At 36.1% G+C, this 21,740-nt stretch overlaps 3 protein-coding genes across 5 annotated transcripts in view; all 3 read right to left on the bottom strand.

Annotated features, from left to right (window-relative positions):
- The window catches only part of LOC123875724, a 94,184-nt gene extending 80,618 nt beyond the window's left edge, over positions 1 to 13,566 (bottom strand). Inside the window, exons 1-2 of the mRNA XM_045921737.1 lie at positions 13,372 to 13,566; positions 8,945 to 8,998 (exon numbers count right to left, since the gene is read on the bottom strand). Coding sequence (XP_045777693.1) covers positions 8,945 to 8,971 — 27 coding nt within the window. The 5' untranslated portion in view covers positions 8,972 to 8,998; positions 13,372 to 13,566. The remainder of the gene's footprint in view (positions 1 to 8,944; positions 8,999 to 13,371) is intronic.
- A 2,904-nt stretch (positions 13,567 to 16,470) lies between these two features.
- Positions 16,471 to 20,713, bottom strand: LOC123875739 (lipoyltransferase 1, mitochondrial). Of its 2 annotated transcripts, none has more exons than XM_045921762.1 (4): positions 20,171 to 20,713; positions 19,661 to 19,768; positions 17,607 to 17,823; positions 16,471 to 17,057 (listed from the first exon to the last, which is right to left on the bottom strand). In XM_045921762.1, exons 1-4 carry the CDS (start codon positions 20,711 to 20,713, stop codon positions 16,663 to 16,665), a joined length of 1,263 nt encoding a protein of 420 aa, XP_045777718.1. In that variant the 3' UTR covers positions 16,471 to 16,662. The 2 variants fall into 2 exon arrangements, with proteins under 2 accessions (XP_045777718.1, XP_045777728.1); XM_045921772.1 differs by having other exon boundaries at positions 17,607 to 17,808.
- On the bottom strand, positions 20,605 to 21,600 carry LOC123875772. 2 transcript variants are annotated; one of them, XM_045921813.1, is made up of 3 exons: positions 21,487 to 21,600; positions 21,149 to 21,351; positions 20,605 to 20,991 (listed from the first exon to the last, which is right to left on the bottom strand). In XM_045921813.1, exon 3 carries the CDS (start codon positions 20,982 to 20,984, stop codon positions 20,832 to 20,834), a length of 153 nt encoding a protein of 50 aa, XP_045777769.1. In that variant the 5' UTR covers positions 20,985 to 20,991; positions 21,149 to 21,351; positions 21,487 to 21,600; the 3' UTR covers positions 20,605 to 20,831. The 2 variants fall into 2 exon arrangements, with proteins under 2 accessions (XP_045777769.1, XP_045777773.1); XM_045921817.1 differs by having other exon boundaries at positions 21,149 to 21,307.
- Between the last annotated feature and the right edge of the window lie 140 nt (positions 21,601 to 21,740).

Here is a 21,740-nt window from a genome sequence, read left to right as displayed (position 1 = left end):
GAAAAATCTAAAACACCACAGACACAGATATTAGTTTCTAGAATATGTCTGCAAAATTTCATGGACTTTGGTTGCTTAATATTCAAATGAAATTGGATGTATAAAACGAGTGACGGAGAGAGCCCTGTTAAGAACTCATGGGAAATGCGTTCTAGCTTGCATTCAGGGAAGGACATGGTAGACCATGTCTGTCGCTGAATGCAAGCTATCTCTGTAAGTACCAACTTTCGTAAAAAATATTTAAACAGGTGGGCCGTGAAAAGCTAGCAGACAGACACACTTTCGCTTTAAAATATTAATATGGATTAGTATGGATATGGATTATACGAGGTATAACTACTACTTACCGCTTATTACGGGCTCTACGGAAATGCTTTATGAACAACCGGCCTACTAATAATAATAATTATTTATTATTAAGTTGCAATTAACCGAATTTAATATCTAATTTACCAATCGTAGGTCTATGAATTTACCTATCTATGATGATAATGATGGGTTGATACAGACTTTAGTAGCGCACGGCAAACTTGTGTTATTTAAATATTATTCTATCTAAGTTTTCTTTACATAATAATATCACAAGCATCATACCATATACGAAACTTAATTTAGCTTATTATTCTATGTTTTTGTTTTATTAATCAGTTTAGAAGTTTCGAAACAGCGTAACCGGCTTCGTCTTAAGTAGGTATTTATGTATGAATGGTATGAATATGTTAAAATATAACCGAGATTTTAGTATTAACAGGACCTTGACCCATTGCACCGCGCCGGCTCAGAATCCAGGGTTGTCATCTTCGTTTCACGAAGAAAGAGTTTTCGATACAAAAACATTGTAACTTTTTATTTATTTTACCATTTAGTACTTATATAAGTTTTATTAATTTAATAATAAACTAGGAAATTAATTCGTAAATTATATTTTTTTAATGAAAAATAAATAAAAAAATCTATCAGGTCGATTCAATCCCCAAGTCTCAACCGCCACAAGCAAGTAACTGAGCGTAACGTTTTTTACCATGAATGAACTTAAGAAAACATAAGAAAACATAGGTTGTTTCCTATTTCGTGATAGGTAGATATTACAGTTCTTTGAAAATCCGGTCAGGCCAAAAAGAAACAGAAATCTAAAAATTCTGAATACTACCTGCCGTGCCATCGGACTATAAAGTAAGAAAATAAAGATTGAACTTATGATTATGCACTATAATAATATCCCCTTCGCAGATGACTATTTTCGTGGAAATTGACCGCCGCGGCCGAAGTTCGATCGGGAGGACTAATTTATATTTATTACTAGCTTATGCCCGCGACTTCTTCCACGTGGAATAGACAGATTTAAACCCCCTATTTTAACCCGTTAGAGGTTGAATTTTCAAAAATCCTTTCTTAGCGGATGTCGACGTCATAATAGCTATTTGTATGCCACAGCTCGATCCGTCCAGTGGTTAGAGTTGTGCGTTGATAGATCAGTCAGTCAGTCAATCGGTCAGTCAGTTAGTCAGTCAGTCAGTCTGTCAGTCAGCTTTTTTTATATATATTTAGAAAACATTATTTTCGTTAGCAACCCTAGCCGTAGCCGTGACCTCGAACCCATTTGGTCTCTTACTGAAAGACTATCATCGCGAAATTCAAGGTGATTATTTTATTAGTTTCTTAGGTAGTACATTACCAAAAACTAGAAAATATAGATGGACAATATTATTTTTTACTAATATTATCTACCTATATTCTATAGTTTACAACAATCACATCGGTCTGTCCAAATATAAAATTATTATTTGGGGTCTGAAAAAATCATTTGGTAGATATCGTGTTTGAATGCATTGTTCGCAATCTTATTAATTAATTTATTAACTACAGTACACAATAACAAATCTAGAACAGATATTATGTAAAACGATAATCTAAATAGATAATATTATTACAGTAAAGTTGAATTTTGCTCTTCCCACATTCTCAGCGATGTTAAAAGAGATGTCAGATAATACTTAAATACCGAGATTTAAACATTCCTTTCACATCTGCCGATTATATCAATAAAGTGATTGTACCTACTTAATATTAATTTTTAATATTTTTCCTATATTTAAACCATAATATTTTTGCATAATCAATTGATTAAGCACTATTGTCATTATACAAAGCAGTCGTAATCAATTATTGTATTTATTGAGGTAACCGGCGACGTAAAGGCGAAGGTTTCGCGCTAGGGCTACAATGCGTGGAGGCGAGCGATGCCAACATTGTATCAAAACGACTTTTTGAAATATTTATGAATGCTTCAAAATAATACGAATATGTTCTTGCTTACCTACCTACTAAGACTTTGGAAAACACAATATTTTTTAAAGATTTCTGATTCTGCTACTGCGCCTCCTTTGCCCTTATAAGCATATCTATCGGTACTTACTCGTAGATGTGTGTACTGTGTACATATGCGACTGCATGGGTGGAATTTAAACTCTATGACAGTCTTATGGGTCTCATCCACCTTACAAAAAGAGTACGAAAGCGTGATTTACTTCTAAGTAACGGGACCAGGAAACGGCAAAATTAGATGGATTGGCTCGACCAAACAGACAAGATTGTGACTAAGTAACGAGATCCGTCATATTTATTAATTTTGTAGCCTGGAACCACAAGTAAAACTATTGATTTTCAACAGATAAACATATGTTCAAGGTAACGACCAACATGAACAATTTGCAGATTAATTAATGAAGCATATATTTTGAGGAATGTCGCAACATCGCGATATGTGAATTAATTTACCTATAATATGATCTATATCTGCAAGATTATGTGTTAGCCTTAATTCTAACACTATCATTGTATAAATCAATCAATTTATCATCATACAAGTGTAAATTAAAAATTTATAACACCCCCGACGATCCAAAGTATCTGAGTTTTTAACCCCCGACCCAAAAAGAGGGGTGTTATAAGTTTGACGTGTGTATCTGTGTATCTGTGTGTCTGTGTATCTGTGTATCTGTGTATCTGTGTATCTGTGTATCTGTCTGTGGCATCGTAGCGCCTAAACGAATGAACCGATTTTAATTTAGTTTTTTTTGTTTGAAAGGTGGCTTGATCGAGAGTGTTCTTAGCTATAATCTAAAAAAATTGGTTCAGCCGTTTAAGAGTTATCAGCTCTTTTCTAGTTTTCTTGTAGAAAAGAAGGTTATATAACCGTTAGGTTCATAATATTATGTCAATAGACAAATGTCAAGCTGTCAAGATGGACGTTGCCTAAATACATAATTATTTATTTGAAAATGATGTTTTGGAAAACTCAGATACTTTGGATCGTCGGGGGTGTTATAAATTTTTAATTTACACTTGTCCAAAACTTGCCACAGACAGATACAGAGATACACAGATACACAGATACACAGACACACAGATACACAGATACACACGTCAAACTTATAACACCCCTCTTTTTGGGTCGGGGGTTAAAAATGAAAATAGACTAGGTGTAGAGTCTAAAAACATTTGACCATCGATTCATTACAAGGTCCTGTTTTAGTGCAATAATGCATGAAGGCAAGGCGTACAGGACTAACAAAGGCTCTACGAAGAATTTAGGCTAATGAACATAGTATCGGAGGTATGCCGCCACAACACGACACCAAGATAGAATGATATGTAGGTAGTCACGAGCTAAACCCGCATGTGGTATTTGGTATCACCTCAATATCTAGTGAATCAGCCGGGTCTAAGGAGAGCCGCTTTAGTGGTATCTACCTACTATGATATTTAAATCCTTAATAAGCGCCGATTTTCACTTAACTCTTTCCTTGAGGCCTAAGGTCTGCGGTCTGATTGGCAAGTCTAGTTTGCCTTGTTAATAATAAAAACTTTCAGGTAGGTATAGGTACGCATTGATATAGGATGTAGTCTTCATCGAAGGTTATATTTGACCTAAGTACTGTTAATAGACATGTTTTAATGTAACATTTTCACACCGGAGTTCGCCAATGTCGCATGATTCAACTTTTGTGTAAGCTTTATGGTAAATCACGACAGAACTAAAGTTATTTTTCCGGCGGAATTCCTTATTACATAAGGATATCTTTGATTTGCTCAACAATTATAAAATAGTAATAGGTAAGACGATTAGAATCTTGTATTAAATAAAAAAACGCTGTACCTACCTATTACCTGTTTAGACTACTAACTGTTGTACTCTACTGTATCTATACCTACTTTGTACCTAATTGTATTTTTTATCCACAATGACACTGAATATAATATTGCAAAGTGTGCTGTGTGTCTGTTACCTTTGTGCGGCCCATTCGTTAAACCGACTTTGACGTTTGTCATAGAGGTGGCTTGCATCCTGATACGAACATAGGCTACTTTTATCCCGAAATCAAAAAGTACCCACGGGATTGTTAAAAGAAGTCTTTCCATCTAACAACCGTAAAGTTTGTTATATAGGACTCATAGGGGTAGGTACCTACGATTTTATGGGTTTGAATCTACAGACTTTCGAATTTCGTCCACCCCTTAAACTGTTAACACGATTATAGACATTACTTTAAAATAATATTACTTTTATATATATAGTAAGCTTTAATATATACCGTAAGTTTAATATATATCGTAAGTTTTAATATAACATTTTCGTACCACAATAGTAAAGTCTTTTTAGTAGGCTTAGAACTCTGTTCCTATCCCAAGGCTACATCATCATCAAAGCACATTTATTACATTAGCTACCTTTACGAAACTACATTATTTATTTGAAAGCCCAAGGCGTTGCGCTTCACAGTGGCATTTCCCAGTCGACAATCATTTATAATGGATTCCCAACGTTACTTTATACGATGCTTTATATTAAAGTAGATACAAAGTTAGGGCCTGGACCACACATTGTACTACGAGTGGATATAATATGAGAATATAGTGCAGCGGATGAGGTTCGAACCGTTGATTTTTCAGATTTCAGTCCTCTCCTTGGAGGCTGAAGCTATTGAGGTTCTAAGTTAAAAATTGAAATATAAGACGCTTTGAAGACCTTTCACAATACGAAGCGCGCAGAAACGCGCTACCAAAATTGCACACAATCCAAGTGACGTGCTTTATATACAACCTAAGCCCTAATTCGCACGAGCGTTAAAAAAGCGTTGACGTGTGAACAGATACTTGCGAATGCTTTTGTTCTATTTGAAACGTTTTTTTAACGGGCGTTAAAAAAGCTCTCGTGCGAATGAGGCCTAAGTAGGTATACCTTAAGTACAGGCAAACGCCACGTTTTGTGTGGATCCAAGCCCTTACAGGCTACGGTAGCAGGCATTTCAATATCAATCTATAAATGGCTTTGAAGTATTTACTACGTAGCATGCATTGCATATAGGCCAAAAGGCGTTGCTTACTTTTCTGTACTAATGCGTGGGCTGATTTTATAAATAAGAGGTACCGGGTTTGATATTCGGTTAAGTCAGTTAGGAGACTTTGGCTGCGGTTAGTCACCACCTTACTGACTGTACCGGTACGATACTATTCACGCGCTATTGGGTAGAGTAATAAGTATAAATATATGGCAAATGACTTAGGTTTTGTACAAAATGATTTTTAATATTCTTGCTCAGGCAGCCCCACCTCGATTTTACAGACATTTTTACATTAGGGTGCTAATAACCTCAGTCGTGGTACTCAGTAGATGCCTACCAAGCTGCGTCTATGAAAAGTGCGATTGAGGCAATCCACGGTCACGGATGGCGCAATGCACTACGCCGAAATTACTAACCACAACAATATTAATTTAGTTTTTTTAGAAAATAATGTAACATTGGCATTTTTTTTGTCGAAAAGCAGAACTAAACGTCCAAAACTATTATAACTTACCTACCTACTATTTTTATTTTCAAAATCGTAACTTACGTAGCTGAAGCTCTTGCAAATGATTTGAAAAGGTGTGGTATGGAAAAAGTGGACGCCTAGGGGTTAAAATTTCAGCCTCTCAGTCCGGGGTTCGAGTCCAGGCACGCATCTCTAATATTTCAGAGTTTTGTGTATTTTAAGGAATTAGGTAAAATATTACCTGCTTGCTTTAACTGTGAAGGAAAACATCGAAAGGAAACCTGAGAACATTACGGAGAACTATGCCTGAGCGAGTTCTTCATAATGTTCTCAAAAGTCTGCCAATCCGCACTTGGCTAGTGTGGTGTACCTATACCCTTCTCAATTCGACTCGCGAGAGGAGGTCCATGCTCCAGTAGCAGGTGATAAATAAATAAATAATAATCATACCTTTTATGTAATATATTTACAAGCATGTTTGTACCAGAAAATTGAAAATATGCAATAGAATAGAATAGAATAGAATAGATTTTTATTCAAATAAACTTTTACAAGTGCTTTTGAATCGTCAAATAATTTACCACAATATAGTCAGAAGCCATAATATATATTATTAAGATAATTTGCGATAATGTACTGATTTAGACAAAAGTGCAAATTCATTTTGCTACTAAAACTATAGGTATAGAAGGTTTTAGGCTACCTACTACCATCAATGTTGGAGCAATATACCTCTTATCTATGCCTACTAGGTAATCTACTAGCATCCACACGTATAAGATATTAGTAATGTATAATATCTACCTAAGATATATAAATCATATGATTTATGTCGTGTGCCACGCCTGTTTAATGACTTCATTTAAATTGTCTGATATCTATTCAAAGTGATATATAACTAATAATATGTTAAGTATAACATAAACATAGATCTCGGATAGACACGATACAGCGTTACATATTGATAAAATGACAAATCTGCTGTCGACAGTTCACGATTTCCAATTAGCATATAAACAGCTCTATTGTTTATTTGAGTCTAGGTTAACGTTGCCAACTAAATTCGCTTGATAGATACCTACATGGCAACTTGTTCATACCTAAATGGTTTATAAGTATATTCCTCTATGTATGTCTCTGAAAATAGAATAAGAAAGACTTTTTATTCAAATAAACTTTACAAATGCTTTTATACCGTCAAAAAATCTACCATTGGTCTGGAATGCCCTGTCAACACACTATGGGAGTTGTCACTATAAAGATATTCCGGATATTCTGAGTACAAGTGTAAATTAAAAATTTATAACACCCCCGACAAGTGAAGGTTACAGTAACTACAAAAGAGCTGATAACTTTCAAACGGCTGCACCGATTTTCTTGGATTATAGCCAAGAAACACTCTCGATCAAGCCACCTTTCCAACAAAAAAAAACTAAATTAAAATCGGTTCATTAGTTTAGGAGGTATGATGCCACAGACAGATACACAGATACACGCGTCAAACTTATAACACCCCTCTTTTTGGGTCAGGGGTTAAAAATTTGCGTATCTCGGCAATTAGAATGTCAATATGTTTAACTAGCACGTTCCTAGTCCTTAACCATCTTCTTCACTTATAACCTCTTCAATTGCTGGAGGTTTCTTACTGAGATAATAGTTGCCTTTTCCACCGAAACATCCTTAGTGATTTATATCTCACCTGGTTTAAAGTTTAAACAAGCCCTTAACCGCGCAAACTTGAACATTCATTTAATGTGTCTACATAGTTATGTTATTACTTTAATGACAGGTTTTTTTCATACATGGTCCATTGTTATCGACATTCTTGTACGAGTATCTTCTCAGCCTGTCTGGCGGCCATCGAAGGTCGATCGCTGATTGATGCCAAGAAAATGCGCAATTTTGCAATAGTTCGAATATCTGAATATTTACGCTGCGATGCTAACTCCGATGCGTTCCAAACTTTTGACCTCAAGCCAATAGTCCCACTTAAGGTGCTACATTTCATTAGTGTTTAGAATTTACATAAATAAAATATGTGAATTTAAAGGATCTCCAGTGAGCTCATGAACCGTGGGAAATTATTTCACACTAAAGGAATCTTATACTATTTAATAATGGAGTCGTTGTGTTTAGTTTCTACAATAATAATTGTTAATTCACCTGAGGATACATACTTACTGAGCCATTTTAGTATTTATCTTCCTTTATAGTTTGTTATATCTAATTTATCGCCGCTAACGCCACAGATAAGAGCTAAGCATGATTTTTCAGGTCAACGACCAACCAATAAAATTATAGGTAACTAGGTAGGTACATAATATAATAGATATTTTATCTTTAAAATTTACAATTTTTTGCCGTTCGTTTGACTCATATTAACTTGACTCATTTATGGAATTTCCAATACAATGCAGTTAACGGCTTTTATAGGTATTTTTACAGCCTTTGGCCAAATTTCTCATAACAGCGAGGCCTGACCATATAAGTAAAGTACCTACCTACCTATATCAGATTTGAGACGCCCAAATCTGTCAAGGTGGTCCTGTCTAATGTGTTCCATATCTTTTCGCTCACTAAACTTTAGGTAGGTATTGATATATCGATCATATATTGACATTAAGTATTTCGATGACAAATGTGGCCGTGTGATAATGTCGAATTCGTGTCAATGGTTCAATGTGAGCCACCGATCTGCGCCGGCGCCGGCCGCTGCGCCGCTGCGTGCCACACAACACTCGCGCCGCCTACGCCGCGAGTCGCAAGACCTGCTTCAAAGATTCTTAATCGATGACTATAGCGATAAATCGATTTGCTATAAATAGAAGGTCAATAGAGATCTCTCATACATGCTTAAGTGTAGTTATCATATAATGGCGTACCTAAATTGCATAAAAAGACAGGAGTAGCTAATCTTCACTTGCTTATTGTTCCGCTAAATAATCCGGTGGTCTACATAAATGACAAAATATTCTCATTATTTTGTCCTACGCCTTTTGATGCTCCAAATCACGAGAATGAAGCGAATTTCATACCTATCTAGTCTATAATAAATACATTTTACATAAGTAACTACTTATCTTGGCTATTAACTAAATATGATAGGAGAAGGGAATTCTTCTATCCTTACCTTGAACACGATCTTTTCCTTTTCCATTTTTCAAATTATTGTTCCTTACTGCGCCTGAAATAAGAACAATTAATTAATAGATAAATACGATAAATTAATTGAAAGATCCCTAGACTTTGGTCTCCTTATGTGTGAGACCAACAAATACCTAATAATAATTATTTATTAAGTATATTATTCGATAAATACCTGTTTATTTATATAGGTAGATATTAAATAACCTAAAGTAATGGCTTATGCAACGTTATCCCAAACGCAATGAAACATAAAAAACATACAGAATCTTCATTGTTGCAGCAAACAATTCAGTATTTGGTACAGTTATAACTTAAGACGAGTCAGACGATTTCGCAATCCAATGATCAATTTGGTATTGTTGTGTTTCGAAATGTTTAAAAACGCCGTTGTCGCTCGCGCTGTAAATTTCAGATTATAGCTGTTTTGACTTGTTTATTGTGGAGCTAAATGCAACGCAACGCAAACTGCCTTCCAAAGTACTTAGATACTTAATTGCTGAGACGATTTTGGGCACACACAATATCGGATCCTGTAAAATGTATGGATAGTCCGGAAAACTCAAAGAATCTCAACAGAATTTTCAAAAACTGCAACCCACGCGGATGAAGTCGCGGGTAACAACTAGTTTTATTACTTTTATTATAAAGAAAAGGAAAATTTCACGTTTGTGACTTTACAGAAGATTAAAGACGTTAGTTTTCACGGAAAAGCAGTAACCACGAGTTTTATATTTATGTAAATCTATCTATTTACTTAAAAGCTTATCTATCATCATTCATTAAAATACTGCGAAACAAATAGGTATACCTTTGCTTTGAGCGGGAAAAATAGGTATCTCTAAACAACGATAAATCCCACGATATTGTTGGTAAAACCAATAATCCACACGCGATTTCTTAATTGATCAATGATCATACTAATTATAATGCAAAAGAAGCTGATATATGCCTGTGGTCTTGCATAAAGCAATGGTTGCAAATATTTTTATGGGTTAACCCATGACAAGCAACCTAGAAATTATAAATAATATTACTATTACATCCTCATATTACTTACTGGATTGAAGACCTTAAGAAGGTAGCGAGATTTAGGTACCTACGTAGGTGGATGAGAAAAACGGAGGACCTTGGTTAAGAGATAAATGCAGTAAAAGGTTGTCTAAAAATACTTCTAGTTTATTGTTAAATAGCTCAAAATTAAAAAAAACCCCGACACAAAAACTAGAAAAGAGCTGATAACTTTCAAACGGCTGAACAGATTTTCTTCGATTATGGCTAAGAACACTCTCGATCAAGCCACCTTTCAAACAAAAAAAAAACTAAATTAAAATCGGTTCATTCGTTTAGGTCTTTAGGAGCTACGATGCCATAGGTAGATACACAGATACAAGCGTCAAACTTATAACACTCCTCTTTTTGGGGCGGGGGTTAAAAAGATTACAGCTGTTGGAATTGTCTTTTTAAATTTCTACCTATGGAAACGATATTTTTTTTTGTAGGAAGATAAAAACAACAATTTCAAGGCTTGCAAGTTCTATAAAGCGTCAACAGTAAAGAGGGAAAGCATAGTTGCATATTTTTATCTGCATGCAATCTAATTATTATGACACACCACTTATGAATAAATGTATATCTAAGGCCCGTTTTCTTTGTTTATCTGCATCAGGAAGAAACCAGAGGCGGGCGCTATCAAGAGATTAATTAAACGATTAGGTACGAGTAGATCCACACAAGAAAAATATGTTTTATTCCACTCACGACCAAATTCGTTTCACCTTGTCTTTTCTAAAAAACACAAAACTTAGCTTGAAACAGGTTCCGATACTGAACAAGATAATGTTATGTAACATACCTAGTTAAGTTTAACATTTACTTTTATGCTTCTTTAACAGCCCATACAAAGGATGCACACTTACCTACACCGACGTGAGTAGGCAAATAGGTACAATATGACGGTGTAGCAATCTGGAGACGTGCTGCCGCATTAGTTTGTACAATATTTACTTAAATAGATACCATACTAATACGAGAGTATTTTATATAAGATGCACTTCAACGATTTTTGCAACAAGTTAACTACATAATACTTAAGTACCTACCTATTTATTAAAAGGATTACCAACATACGAGTATGTATCTCTTTTAAGACCCGGTATTACACAGACTATTATTGTAACCCAGATTCGTCAGGGTACCGTATCCTGGTAATTATAAATTGCTTAACGTTGCATCACTAAACAACTGGGTACGTCCTCATGGTTAGCAGCTATTTAGTTGTAGGAGGTATGCGGGTCGGCCATCTTTAGACTATATAATGTTGAGATAAAATATGTAACCGGCCGTTATCACGGCCGGTTCACACATGTCTCCGTTTTACTGTTCCATTTTATCGTGTACGTTTTTTTTCGTCGATGGCGTACGTAGTTGTATGAGCGACTTCACACATGGCACAGTATTCTGTATACAGTAAAAAATATCGTTCCGTAAAAAAATTACATTCCGTTTTGTCATCGAATACTGGACGGACGGAACGGCAATATACGGATACGTAGGATTTTAACGGATAGATACTGTGTGCGTACAATACAACACGACAGCGTCCATCTTTGTAGAATAGCGGCGGTATACTGCGAGTTTTCTGTTCACACATCGCATCCAGTAATGACGGATCCGTTGAACGTTATACGGTGCCTATGTGTGAACAGAGCATAAATTTATGACGTATCCGTTAAAAACGTACCAGTAAAACGGACTCCCATGTGTGAACGGGCCGTAACTCTTTTTATATCTTAGGTACCTACATAATATTATACGAGTACCATCCGCGACGTACGGTTTAAGATGGGTGCTCTACTTGGTTGCTTAGTTGTACCAGAGATGTCCAAACTCATGACATTGAGTTTTAGATTTACCACCCCGACTTCCACTGGATACCTAAACCCTTTGTACGTAGTTATAAACCACCTAAGATCTTCTTTCCTCCTAAGAGACCTAAGAGATCGAAAAAAAAGGTACACTCTATTTATTAATGATAAGTTCAATAAAATCCGTTCAGCACTTTTTGGTAGGTTAGTTGTTTGGTAGGTTCATAATAGTACCTACCTAGATATTAAAGCTCGTCACTCGCTAATTAATAGACTTGATTTTAAAATCTAGATCCAATAAGATACCAATCAAAAGTTTATTTTAATTGAATAAATGGTATGACATCCAATTAGATGCGTTATAATTTAATGCTGAACCAAGCATGTCTCGGACATCTATTAATTAGGAACATCATACTAAAAGGGGCCTTTTATTGTGAAATTCCCTAAGTAGGTAGGTGAAGTTGGTAAGCTAAGACGATAATCTTACTACTATAACTAACCATCGACCTCGACCGACCAACGATGCCTTCTACCGAAAAAGGAAACAATACTTAGGTAAGTCAAAACTTAGCCTAGTAAACACAACAAAAAATAAGCGTTAGGTTTCAATGTACAGTCAGCAACAAAGCTATTTTTGCAACCACCCGCACCAGTACAAGCGACTATGGACGTGTGCAAACCTAGATTTGTTGCTGACTGTATACATACCCAGATATAGACGGTTACTTGTAACTTTATTTCTTTTACAGAGATACCTAGTACTTAATAGGTGTTAGGATCCTATAACTCGCTATAATAAATATTATTAGTATTGTAACTTTGTCTTTTTAATGTAGATACAGCCAGTTAAATCGAGTCGACGGATTAAAATAAGCTCCGCAAAAAACGCGCGTAGAAAAGAGTTCAACGCGCATCGAAGCTCAATGTCTAGCGTTGAATTTTGCCCAAGTCGCCTTATTATTTGATTAATGTATTTTACTTGTTATATTCAGATTATATTAGACCTTATGCATGTTAACACTATAAATGCGAAAGTAGGTAGATAATATGTCTGTCTGTCAGTTACTTACCTTTTCATGACCCATCCATTTAACCGACTTTGTCAAAATTGTGGTGCAGAGATGCACGTAGTAACGTAGCTGTTATATTCTCTTTGAGGCTCTTTACATCCCGGCGACGGACATAGGCTATTTTTTATCCCGGAAAATCAAAGTTTTCCCACGGGGTTTTTAAAAATCTAAATCCAAGCGGGCAAAATCGCGGGCATTATATGTAGTAAAATAATTATAAAGCTGCTTTATACTTGAGTTTAATAAATTCAATCAATTTTTTTTTACTTATCGATATTGTGTGATTCTTTTAATCTTCAGCTGTCAGATTCAGGTTTTTTAAATTGTTCTGAATTCTGATAGGTTCTTATAGTGTGATAAAAATAAAGGCCTTTTATAGGCAGATATTTTTACTCGTGGCTTATACCTATATAACATTCGTATAGTATATCTGTAACGTAGGATGTTTTATATTCCAAGTTATAAATACTTACTTTGCTAACTATCTCAGGACAAACATAAACAAACACTCCACTGAAATGAAAAACTCCCGCGATTGTATTGTTTACGCGGTTGTCATGACAACGCGTGATAAATCAATATGGCGCACGGTGCGCGCGCACTGAGATCAAGCGCAAACTGGCGGCAAGCTCCGGCCAACGACCACCACCCGCCTCTACAGAAAGCGAGAGGAAGAGCAAGACGCAAGCAAGTTTTTATTGTGCGAGGACAAACGCGCATATTTTCGTTAATCCAGTACTTGTGCGCGCACGATCCTCCAACCTATTGCTCTATAGCTATATAGGTGCCTACCACGAAAGAATTATAAGATCGTTCGTAATCAACACATTGTGTGTCCATCAATGAACAGCCTTCCCCTTGAGATGTCAAGTAAAAATGTTACTACTGTTAAATGTTAATGCTGGCCTACACGATCTTTAACGTCAAGTTTGCAGCGGGCCCAGTCAACTGATACACCGTCAAGTGTGCATGGTGTGTGCATGATATAATGCACATTGATAGCCATACACCGCCGTCAAGTTTACTGGGAACCGCTTCAATTCAGCTGCAAACTTGAGAGCGGTAAACTTCATCAAAGTAAATCATTTATTCAAATTAGGTACCATTGTTACATTTTTGACTGTCGATTGTTGAATTTGTAAGATAGTGGTGTAATGGTGCAATTAATTACAAAAAAATAAAAAAACAAACGCGCCCATGTCGCACAAGAGCCCGCAACAGTCTCAGCCGGATATTTCTCTTATTATCACCACTTCACAAAACCACTTAAACTTGTCCCCAAGCTTTCTTATCATCACAATTCTAAACAATCCTTTACAAAATTTACATCATGTATAAGTAGTCATTGTAAAGATAACGTAAGATTATTTTTAAATGTAGGTACTTATAGTGCGCGCAAAATAATCAGACCAATCTGAACACGAGGCATGTCACTGCGCATGATACAAACTCAGCCGGGTTTATGTTTACTCCTTAGTGTATAACGTACGCAAATAGCCATGTTGCAATTTGGACTACTTATTTTGCGATACCTAACTCTAACTTAGTATCGAGATTGGTATTCGTACAAATAAAATAAATGCAATGTAACTTTTAAAGCTTTATTTCAATACAGCTTAACAAAATATGAGATAGAAATTGTTAGTACATAGCAAGTTATATTGGCTGCAATATCAAAATTAATATCATAATATTATTATAATAATAGCGTTAACACAAAAATCCTTAAAATAAATTAATTTACATGTGCCTTACGTCCATTTCATACAAAAAAGGACCCGTTTCGGGCAGTTGTTAGTGTGCGGATGAATGATGAAATGGTCTAGGTTGATAGAGGTCTAACATAAAATCGGTAATAACATACAAACTAAATACCTAACATGTTTTATAAGTAATATTAATGGATAGATACAAAATTAAGTCGGTAAGTAAATTAAAAGTTTAAATTAAAAACAAATGATATGATGCATTCTTGTAGCGTTCTGCACAAGCGTGCGACTCGCGGGAACTTTGTCGCTATTTCACACGGGAATTTATTGCGATAAAAAGTCGCGATAAAATATCATTGCTTCTTTAAGGTTCCGAAACAGAAGGGTTCCAACGGGGCCCTATTACTGAGCCACCGCTGACCGTCTGTTTGTCTGTCTATCTATCTCATATCTCATGAACCGCAACAGGTATAGAGAGTTGAGTGTTTATTTTGGCGCTATAACAAAAAATAATAAAATTTCAAAATGGGCCCCATATAAATTAAAAAGAACATAATCTTGTACAATGGTACGGAACCCTTCCTATACGAGTCCGACCCGCACGTGACCGGATTTTTCATTAAACAAGAACTGCAGTATTGAAATTCCCCGTAATTTACTTTAAAATCAACAATTAGTTTAAGTAGGTACCTACTTAAACCATTTTATTTACTAGGTATCCGTTCTTTTTTTTTTTTTTGTCAATTTCAGTAGGTACTTGTGTCCTATTGCGGTGTCCCCGTGGAAATAGGCATCGAAGGCGCGCGACTCAGTGTTGCGTCAGGCCACGGCCCCGCAAATGTGTCAATTCTGTTAATTAAAACATCACAAATTCACGGTATCGCAACACCGCGTTACGTACCTCTAATGATACGGATCCACTATTCGGAAAATGATTAATAATAATATCGCAAATTGTGTGGCTGTCAATCGTTTCTTTTTTAATTTATAGACTAGCGCTTGGCTGTAATCAGACCTGCTAGCAAGTGATGATGCAGCCTAAGATGGAGCGCGCTTGCCTAGAAGTTACCGAAGTTACTAGGATTAGAAACGAGGAAGCAAATCGCTTCGTGCGTGTCCAAGGAATTTCAACTACGTACGGATGCAGACCTTGACGATGCCTTGCAGTACGATGGTAGAAAGGTAAAGGAGGAACCATATCAAAGAGTTGTTCACATTTCAAGATGTTTTAAAAGAATTCCGCACATTCGAGCTTACCCGAATGCATAAGCGTTTGCCGGCCGGTTCATTTGCAAATCTTATTTAAAAATCCGCCAAACACAAATCATTTGTCGTATCAAGAGTTGTGAGGCCAATTGATTTGCCGAACCCTGATAGTGGAGCCGTACCATAACAACATAAAATAAAATTCTAAACTAAAAGAACACATAATAACAAAGCAAAATCCAATTTTTTAGCAATCACGTTATTAAAAATAATAGGTAGATATAGTTCGCTAAAGTTATTAGTACAAAAATATGTTGTTTTTACAAACGTTTCAAATTAACAAAGTATTTACAGTCAACTATTTCACCTTTGAACCATTTATATCTTAATACATATCATACACTACGCGATATTTACATACAACCACTGGCATAACAACGCACCTACTTATAAAATGATGATAATATACATTCGTATTTACAGTTAGCTTATCACAATATAGCACCTATTCGATTTAAAGAAACCATCCATTAATCACGTGACATGGCCACAGTTCTTTTGTCTCCCTTGCGTCTAGATATCTAATTATATGACCCAAATACGTTACTTTTAAGTCTTCATTTTAGACAATACAATTTATCAACATATTTTTTCAGTTTATCGTTTTATTTGTATTCGCTCTCATTCATTAGTTGTGGCCCAAGCTGAAGTTCTCTAATACAGAAAATACCGATTATAAATCTCGTTTGAACTACATAATCGACAAAAATATGTTTGTCACAGAACTTAGTGGACCATTTCTTCGCCTGATGATGCGACTTAATTAATGGATGGTCTATATAAAACAAACTAGATAGTATTAACGACTTGATCGAAGCATTTGGCGACAAACTGCTCTTTGTCGTCCAACTTTTTCACGTCTCTAGTAGAACGACGTGTTAGCATCGCGTCCTCGAGAGCCGAGAGGGCTTCCGAAGTGAACCTCTTTCCTTTGAGATGAGTTATAACCGACGCCTCGCCGTGGAAACCGGATTCCACTAAGCCGGGAGGAATGTTCAGTGTGACGTCATCGATAAGGCCCTTTTCCACTGTCATAGTGATGACCAACTCCTGGGTAGCGGAGTACACTCTGGACGGAGCGAGGAGTTCCGCGGGCACCGGGAACGATCGACTCACAGTGAACATAGGCGTTCGACCGTACGTCCAGTCCCATGATTCTAAGTCATTCTTTAACTCCGAAAGACCTATTACCGGATAGAAAACATAAATTAATCATTTAGTTAAGTACAACTAAACGAAAGGATGTCTTAACTAACGCCAGGTTTCTATATTCAATCTATCTGTAACATAAGTTGTTACTTAATTAAAGTTGCCAAAAAATACCACACAATTTTCGGCAAAATATAGAAACATTGGTAACTTAACCACAGATTACAGAAAGATTTATTGAAACCGAACATTAGTGGGCCACAGACTAGTTAATATTTCCACAAGGTCATTCTTACCGAAAATCTTTTTTAAAAGGACAAATAAATTTCTATAAAGGAGAATTCTGTCGGACTTAAACATGTATCTAATTCTAGGTCAACGGGAAGTACTCTATAGATTTTCTTGACAGACACGACAGACGGACGGACATGTAGATGGCGCTGACCGTCGTTAACTTGCAGTGTTGCACATGAAATGATTCTATTTTGTACGATGATACGGAACCCTTCGGGTCGAGTCCGCCTCGCACTTGACCAATTCTTTATTATGAAATAACCAAATAAGAAGAGCTTAAAAAAACTTACCAGGGAACCAGTCATCAGTGGGGTTTACGAATTGGAAGCCTCTCTGTTTCAGGATCTGCCGTTCGCCGCCGTCAACCAGGCGCAGAGCCGTCGTCCTCAGGTACTCGTACCCGATGGCCGTTTGCAAAGCCTCCACGGTCACCTTGTTGTCCACATCCGCCAGGTTCCGCACCGGCGAGGGCGTCGACGGCGTCGCGGTCGTCTGCAGTATGCCATGCTATATAAAATTAAGTGTCCTTAACATAATGTGTCGGGAGGAACAGGTCGGGTTAATGTTAGTGGAACAGATAGTGTTAGTGGCAAAGATAACACAAATCAAAAAACATTAGACTATTGACTAAACACTATTGGTTATTTTAAAATCAGGGTAATTCCTCAAATACAAGATTAGCAAGTTGGTATAAGTGGGTCTAGCCATCAATTTAAGTTAGAGGTATCAAAATGATCTAGGAAAAATGGCGAGAAAAACTGTTTTAATTTTTTTGATACTAATGAAGATCAAAGTGTGTTCTTTTCCGCTCGAAATTTTTGTCAGAACCGTAAATAAGATATAGACGTCATTGCTAACCATATTTTAGCAATGGAGATTCCATTGCTAAATAACTAGTTAATTATTATTTATGTGATTCAACGCGGCATTAGGTATTATAATATGTATTGCGATAATAATAATTAATTAAATTTGCGTTTCTATAATCCAATCAAACTTGACCGAGAGCAATGTTACGAGTACTACTATTTGATTCCGTATTATTTTACTGAGTAGGTATAAACATACTAGTTATATCGTTAAAAACAATAAAATGAGTCATTTAGAAGTCGGGTGACCTGTGACACACATGAGCAATTCAAAGCAGTGTTAGGAAATACATTATATACATTGTTACTTGAGGCAAATAAAAAGGGGCGCAAACAAACGATACTTTTTATATCAAGACACTGAAATGGATATATACAAGTACGCTGGAAGAGATGTGCCGTAAAAGATGACAGTTATGTTTTTTGCCGATGCAAAGCGCCCGCCAAGCGTACAGGGAATCAAAATTGACACTTTTTGTGAAATGGTCTTCGTGTTAACACTATGTTGACAGATCTCTCTCACTAACACTTAGGTTCGAATACGCTCACACCTGCTATCATTGCCAACATAGAGAAATCATGTCACTTCAAAAGTCGCCAATCGCAGGTCCAGCGTACTTGTATTAGTAGAGGTCAATGGTGCAAACAAAGGATACTTTTTATAACAAGACTATTTAGACAACGACTGATAAAGTTTGAGACTTTTTGTTTAACTTGTTTGAATGAGTTGCATAATATAAAAAGTTAAGAACACAGGTTTACGTTAAACTTAAATTATATAAAAATGAACATCTCTAAATCTGAATTTTTACTAAGAACTAGCCACAATGTACGTTGGTGATACTATTTTAGAAACCTTTCCGCAAATCCCAACAACAAGTGTTCAAAGTTTCAACTCAATCAGATGAACGATGCGTGATCGTAAAATAAGACTATATAATAATTAAGTGACATCCTCCTTTCACAGGTTCAGTATTCGACCATAAGGGTTTAAAGCATGTTACCAGGTACCACACGACAAAAAGTCGATGGTTCATAAACTCACTGTCGGCTTTACGTTGCTCACCTAAATATTACGCTATCACTAATATACGCACGCGGAAATTATAACAGCTAATCTATTACATATTTTCATTTGAATTTAAAATACATTTTTAGCACCTACTCACTATTTTTGCTTCCTATTGAGGCAAAAAAATATTTAAAGCTTGAATTGTTTTCTTTTTGTTGGAAAATTCGTGAAAATTCATGAAGTTTATGAATACAAAAAAGCCTTGCATATTAATATTATTAGTACTAAGTATATGGAGGAAAAAATGTACTGGAATATTGATTTAACTTAACTTTTATTAAACTTATTATCTTCTAAGGTTATCAATAAGTTAAATAGGTTACTTGATTATACAAAAAAAACACTTGATGATATGGAAGAAAATAAAACTAAAGGCATGCGTTATTATGTACAAATTACCCACCTCTCTTTTGGCGAGTGCCTTGCTGAGATCTGCCTTGTTGGCATTGACTAGAAGAGTGCAGTGGTGATATGCAACCAAACGTGATAATCTAGCAGCTGTTCCAGAGATCTAACAGTTATCATTAAGGAAATCAACTTAATGTAGTTTGACACAACATCAGACGAGTCACGATAGTTGACACACAGTATTGCATATTATATCCTTCATACTAATTTAGATACTTGGTATTGCTATGCATTTACTAAAAACATATTGAATGTTAAAGAGCAAAAAGATTTTTTAATTGAAAAAAGATGTATGTAAATCTATTAATTATCACAGGTGCTGCTACTAATTTCAGTTTCTAAGAAACTAGCTAACCAATAACCAATGTGATTTGAGCACCACCAATCGTATTTTGACTGTAACTTCACGCAAGTGCCAACAACAACTGTTTAAAGTTCCAACTAAATTGAATGAACGATGCATGAAAAAAAACAGTTAAATGTTAATGTGTTTTAAAAAGGATACTTTATATTTGTCTTGTACAATGATATCATGGCGATCATTGATGAAAGATTTGATTCCAAATCCCCTGTACAGTGCTCTCTTGATGAGCTCCAAATTGTACTTTCTATCATGTCTCTCTACAGGAGTGAAGAAGCTAATGTTAAGGTTGCCACGGTCGTGATACACAGTGCCTCCACCACTGTTACGTCGAGCCAATGCTATCTCTTTCTCAGCCAGGAACGGTACATTGGCCTCAAGCCAAGGATTCTGGTGTTTGCCAATAACTACGCATGGCTCGTTACGCCACACCATCATCACATGGTGGTTACTGAAGTCCATGTTACGGTACATCCAATCTTCCAGTGCTAAATTGGTATAGATGTCTGTCGATTGAGACATGAACACCGATTTTGTGACCTCCCCCTCCGGCGGCAATTCATTTCGAACCTTCTTGCTGGTCAAGCTCTTGCCCGTGACCAGGCTTCGTGAACTAGTTCTTCTCGTCAATCCGACCAGAACAAACATGTTGCCCATGGCAATCTTTCTCATCATTGATTGTGCCATTTTTAATGATTTGTGAAACTGATTCTTTTTTGTATGAACCTTTGACAGGCAGTCCTTTAAGTCTAAATTTCTTAAAATAACAGTCTATTTAAACAGTAGCACTAAAATGTTCAGCACTTTAATGCATGGACAATCCGGCGTCAGTGTCTGCCGAGGAGAGGGAGATCAAGTATTCATGTAGGGCGATGGTCTGATGCAGCCACTTCCAAGTCTGGTGCAGGGTGTTAATTCGAAAACGAATTCCCAAACAGTCCCGGCAGTCACTTGGCATTCCTCCTCTTGGATGCAGGATGAAGAGAAAATCACAACACAAGTTAAAAAACTAACTTGAACTTAGAAAAACTTACAAATTATTTTAGTTGCAACTTTAGTCAAATATAAAAGTTACGGATGTGCGATCGTGCGTGAGCGTACAACAGAATGTGGAATAATTACCGTCTGTCGTCTCATTTTATTCATGTTGATTGTGATAAGCGGGCCAAGGAACTAGGGGGTCGAGCGAGGGCACGAAGACTAGCAAACAAGCAGCTTGATAAGAGCCACGAAACGGGCACGAGTAGCGCAGTGTTATCACTCGCCGTCGGTCGTATTTATCTATAACATTACGAATATCTGTTTGCTTAGTAGTTAGTACCTATCTGGAAAATAAATAATGAATCTGGAATTAGTCTGGAATAAAGTTAACGAACAATGCAGTAATTATCACATTGGATTATCTACTTAATTGAGTTTTACTGTAAATTCGCTAGGTACCTATATAAATACATACAAACCAGAAAGGCTGAAATATAAAAGAATATTGAACTAAATAAAATTCATTTTTCAAAGTTATTTTCCATCATTTTCGCAGAGAAAATCATTTTCGTTTTCAAGGTTGAAGTTTTAATGACACTGACACTGACATTTGCTAAAATAATTTTTAAAGTGGCTTGCGGCTCTGGTTACTAAAATCTATGACTAACTTATATAAAGAAAATAAAATACAAAAGGAATCATGCGCCTCCCCTTAAGGGGCATAAGACGGGCC

Source organism: Maniola jurtina, chromosome 2 (genome assembly GCF_905333055.1).
Source record: "Maniola jurtina chromosome 2, ilManJurt1.1, whole genome shotgun sequence".
NCBI lineage: Eukaryota > Metazoa > Arthropoda > Insecta > Lepidoptera > Nymphalidae > Maniola > Maniola jurtina.
Note: the sequence above shows the minus strand (reverse complement) of the source record. Positions and strands in the feature narration are given on the sequence as shown.

Bases quoted from the DNA above. Each gene is read 5' to 3' on its own strand.
- LOC123875739 (XM_045921762.1), bottom strand. From the start codon at position 20,713: ATGGCACAATCAATGATGAGAAAGATTGCCATGGGCAACATGTTTGTT. The intron at 19,769-20,170 runs GTATCCTTTTTA...GATAACTGTTAG, and splicing joins TTGTACAAGACAAATATAAA to ATCTCTGGAACAGCTGCTAG. The intron at 17,824-19,660 runs GTGGGTAATTTG...AATTTTATATAG, and splicing joins AGGCACTCGCCAAAAGAGAG to CATGGCATACTGCAGACGAC.
- LOC123875772 (XM_045921813.1), bottom strand. From the start codon at position 20,984: ATGCCAAGTGACTGCCGGGACTGTTTGGGAATTCGTTTTCGAATTAAC.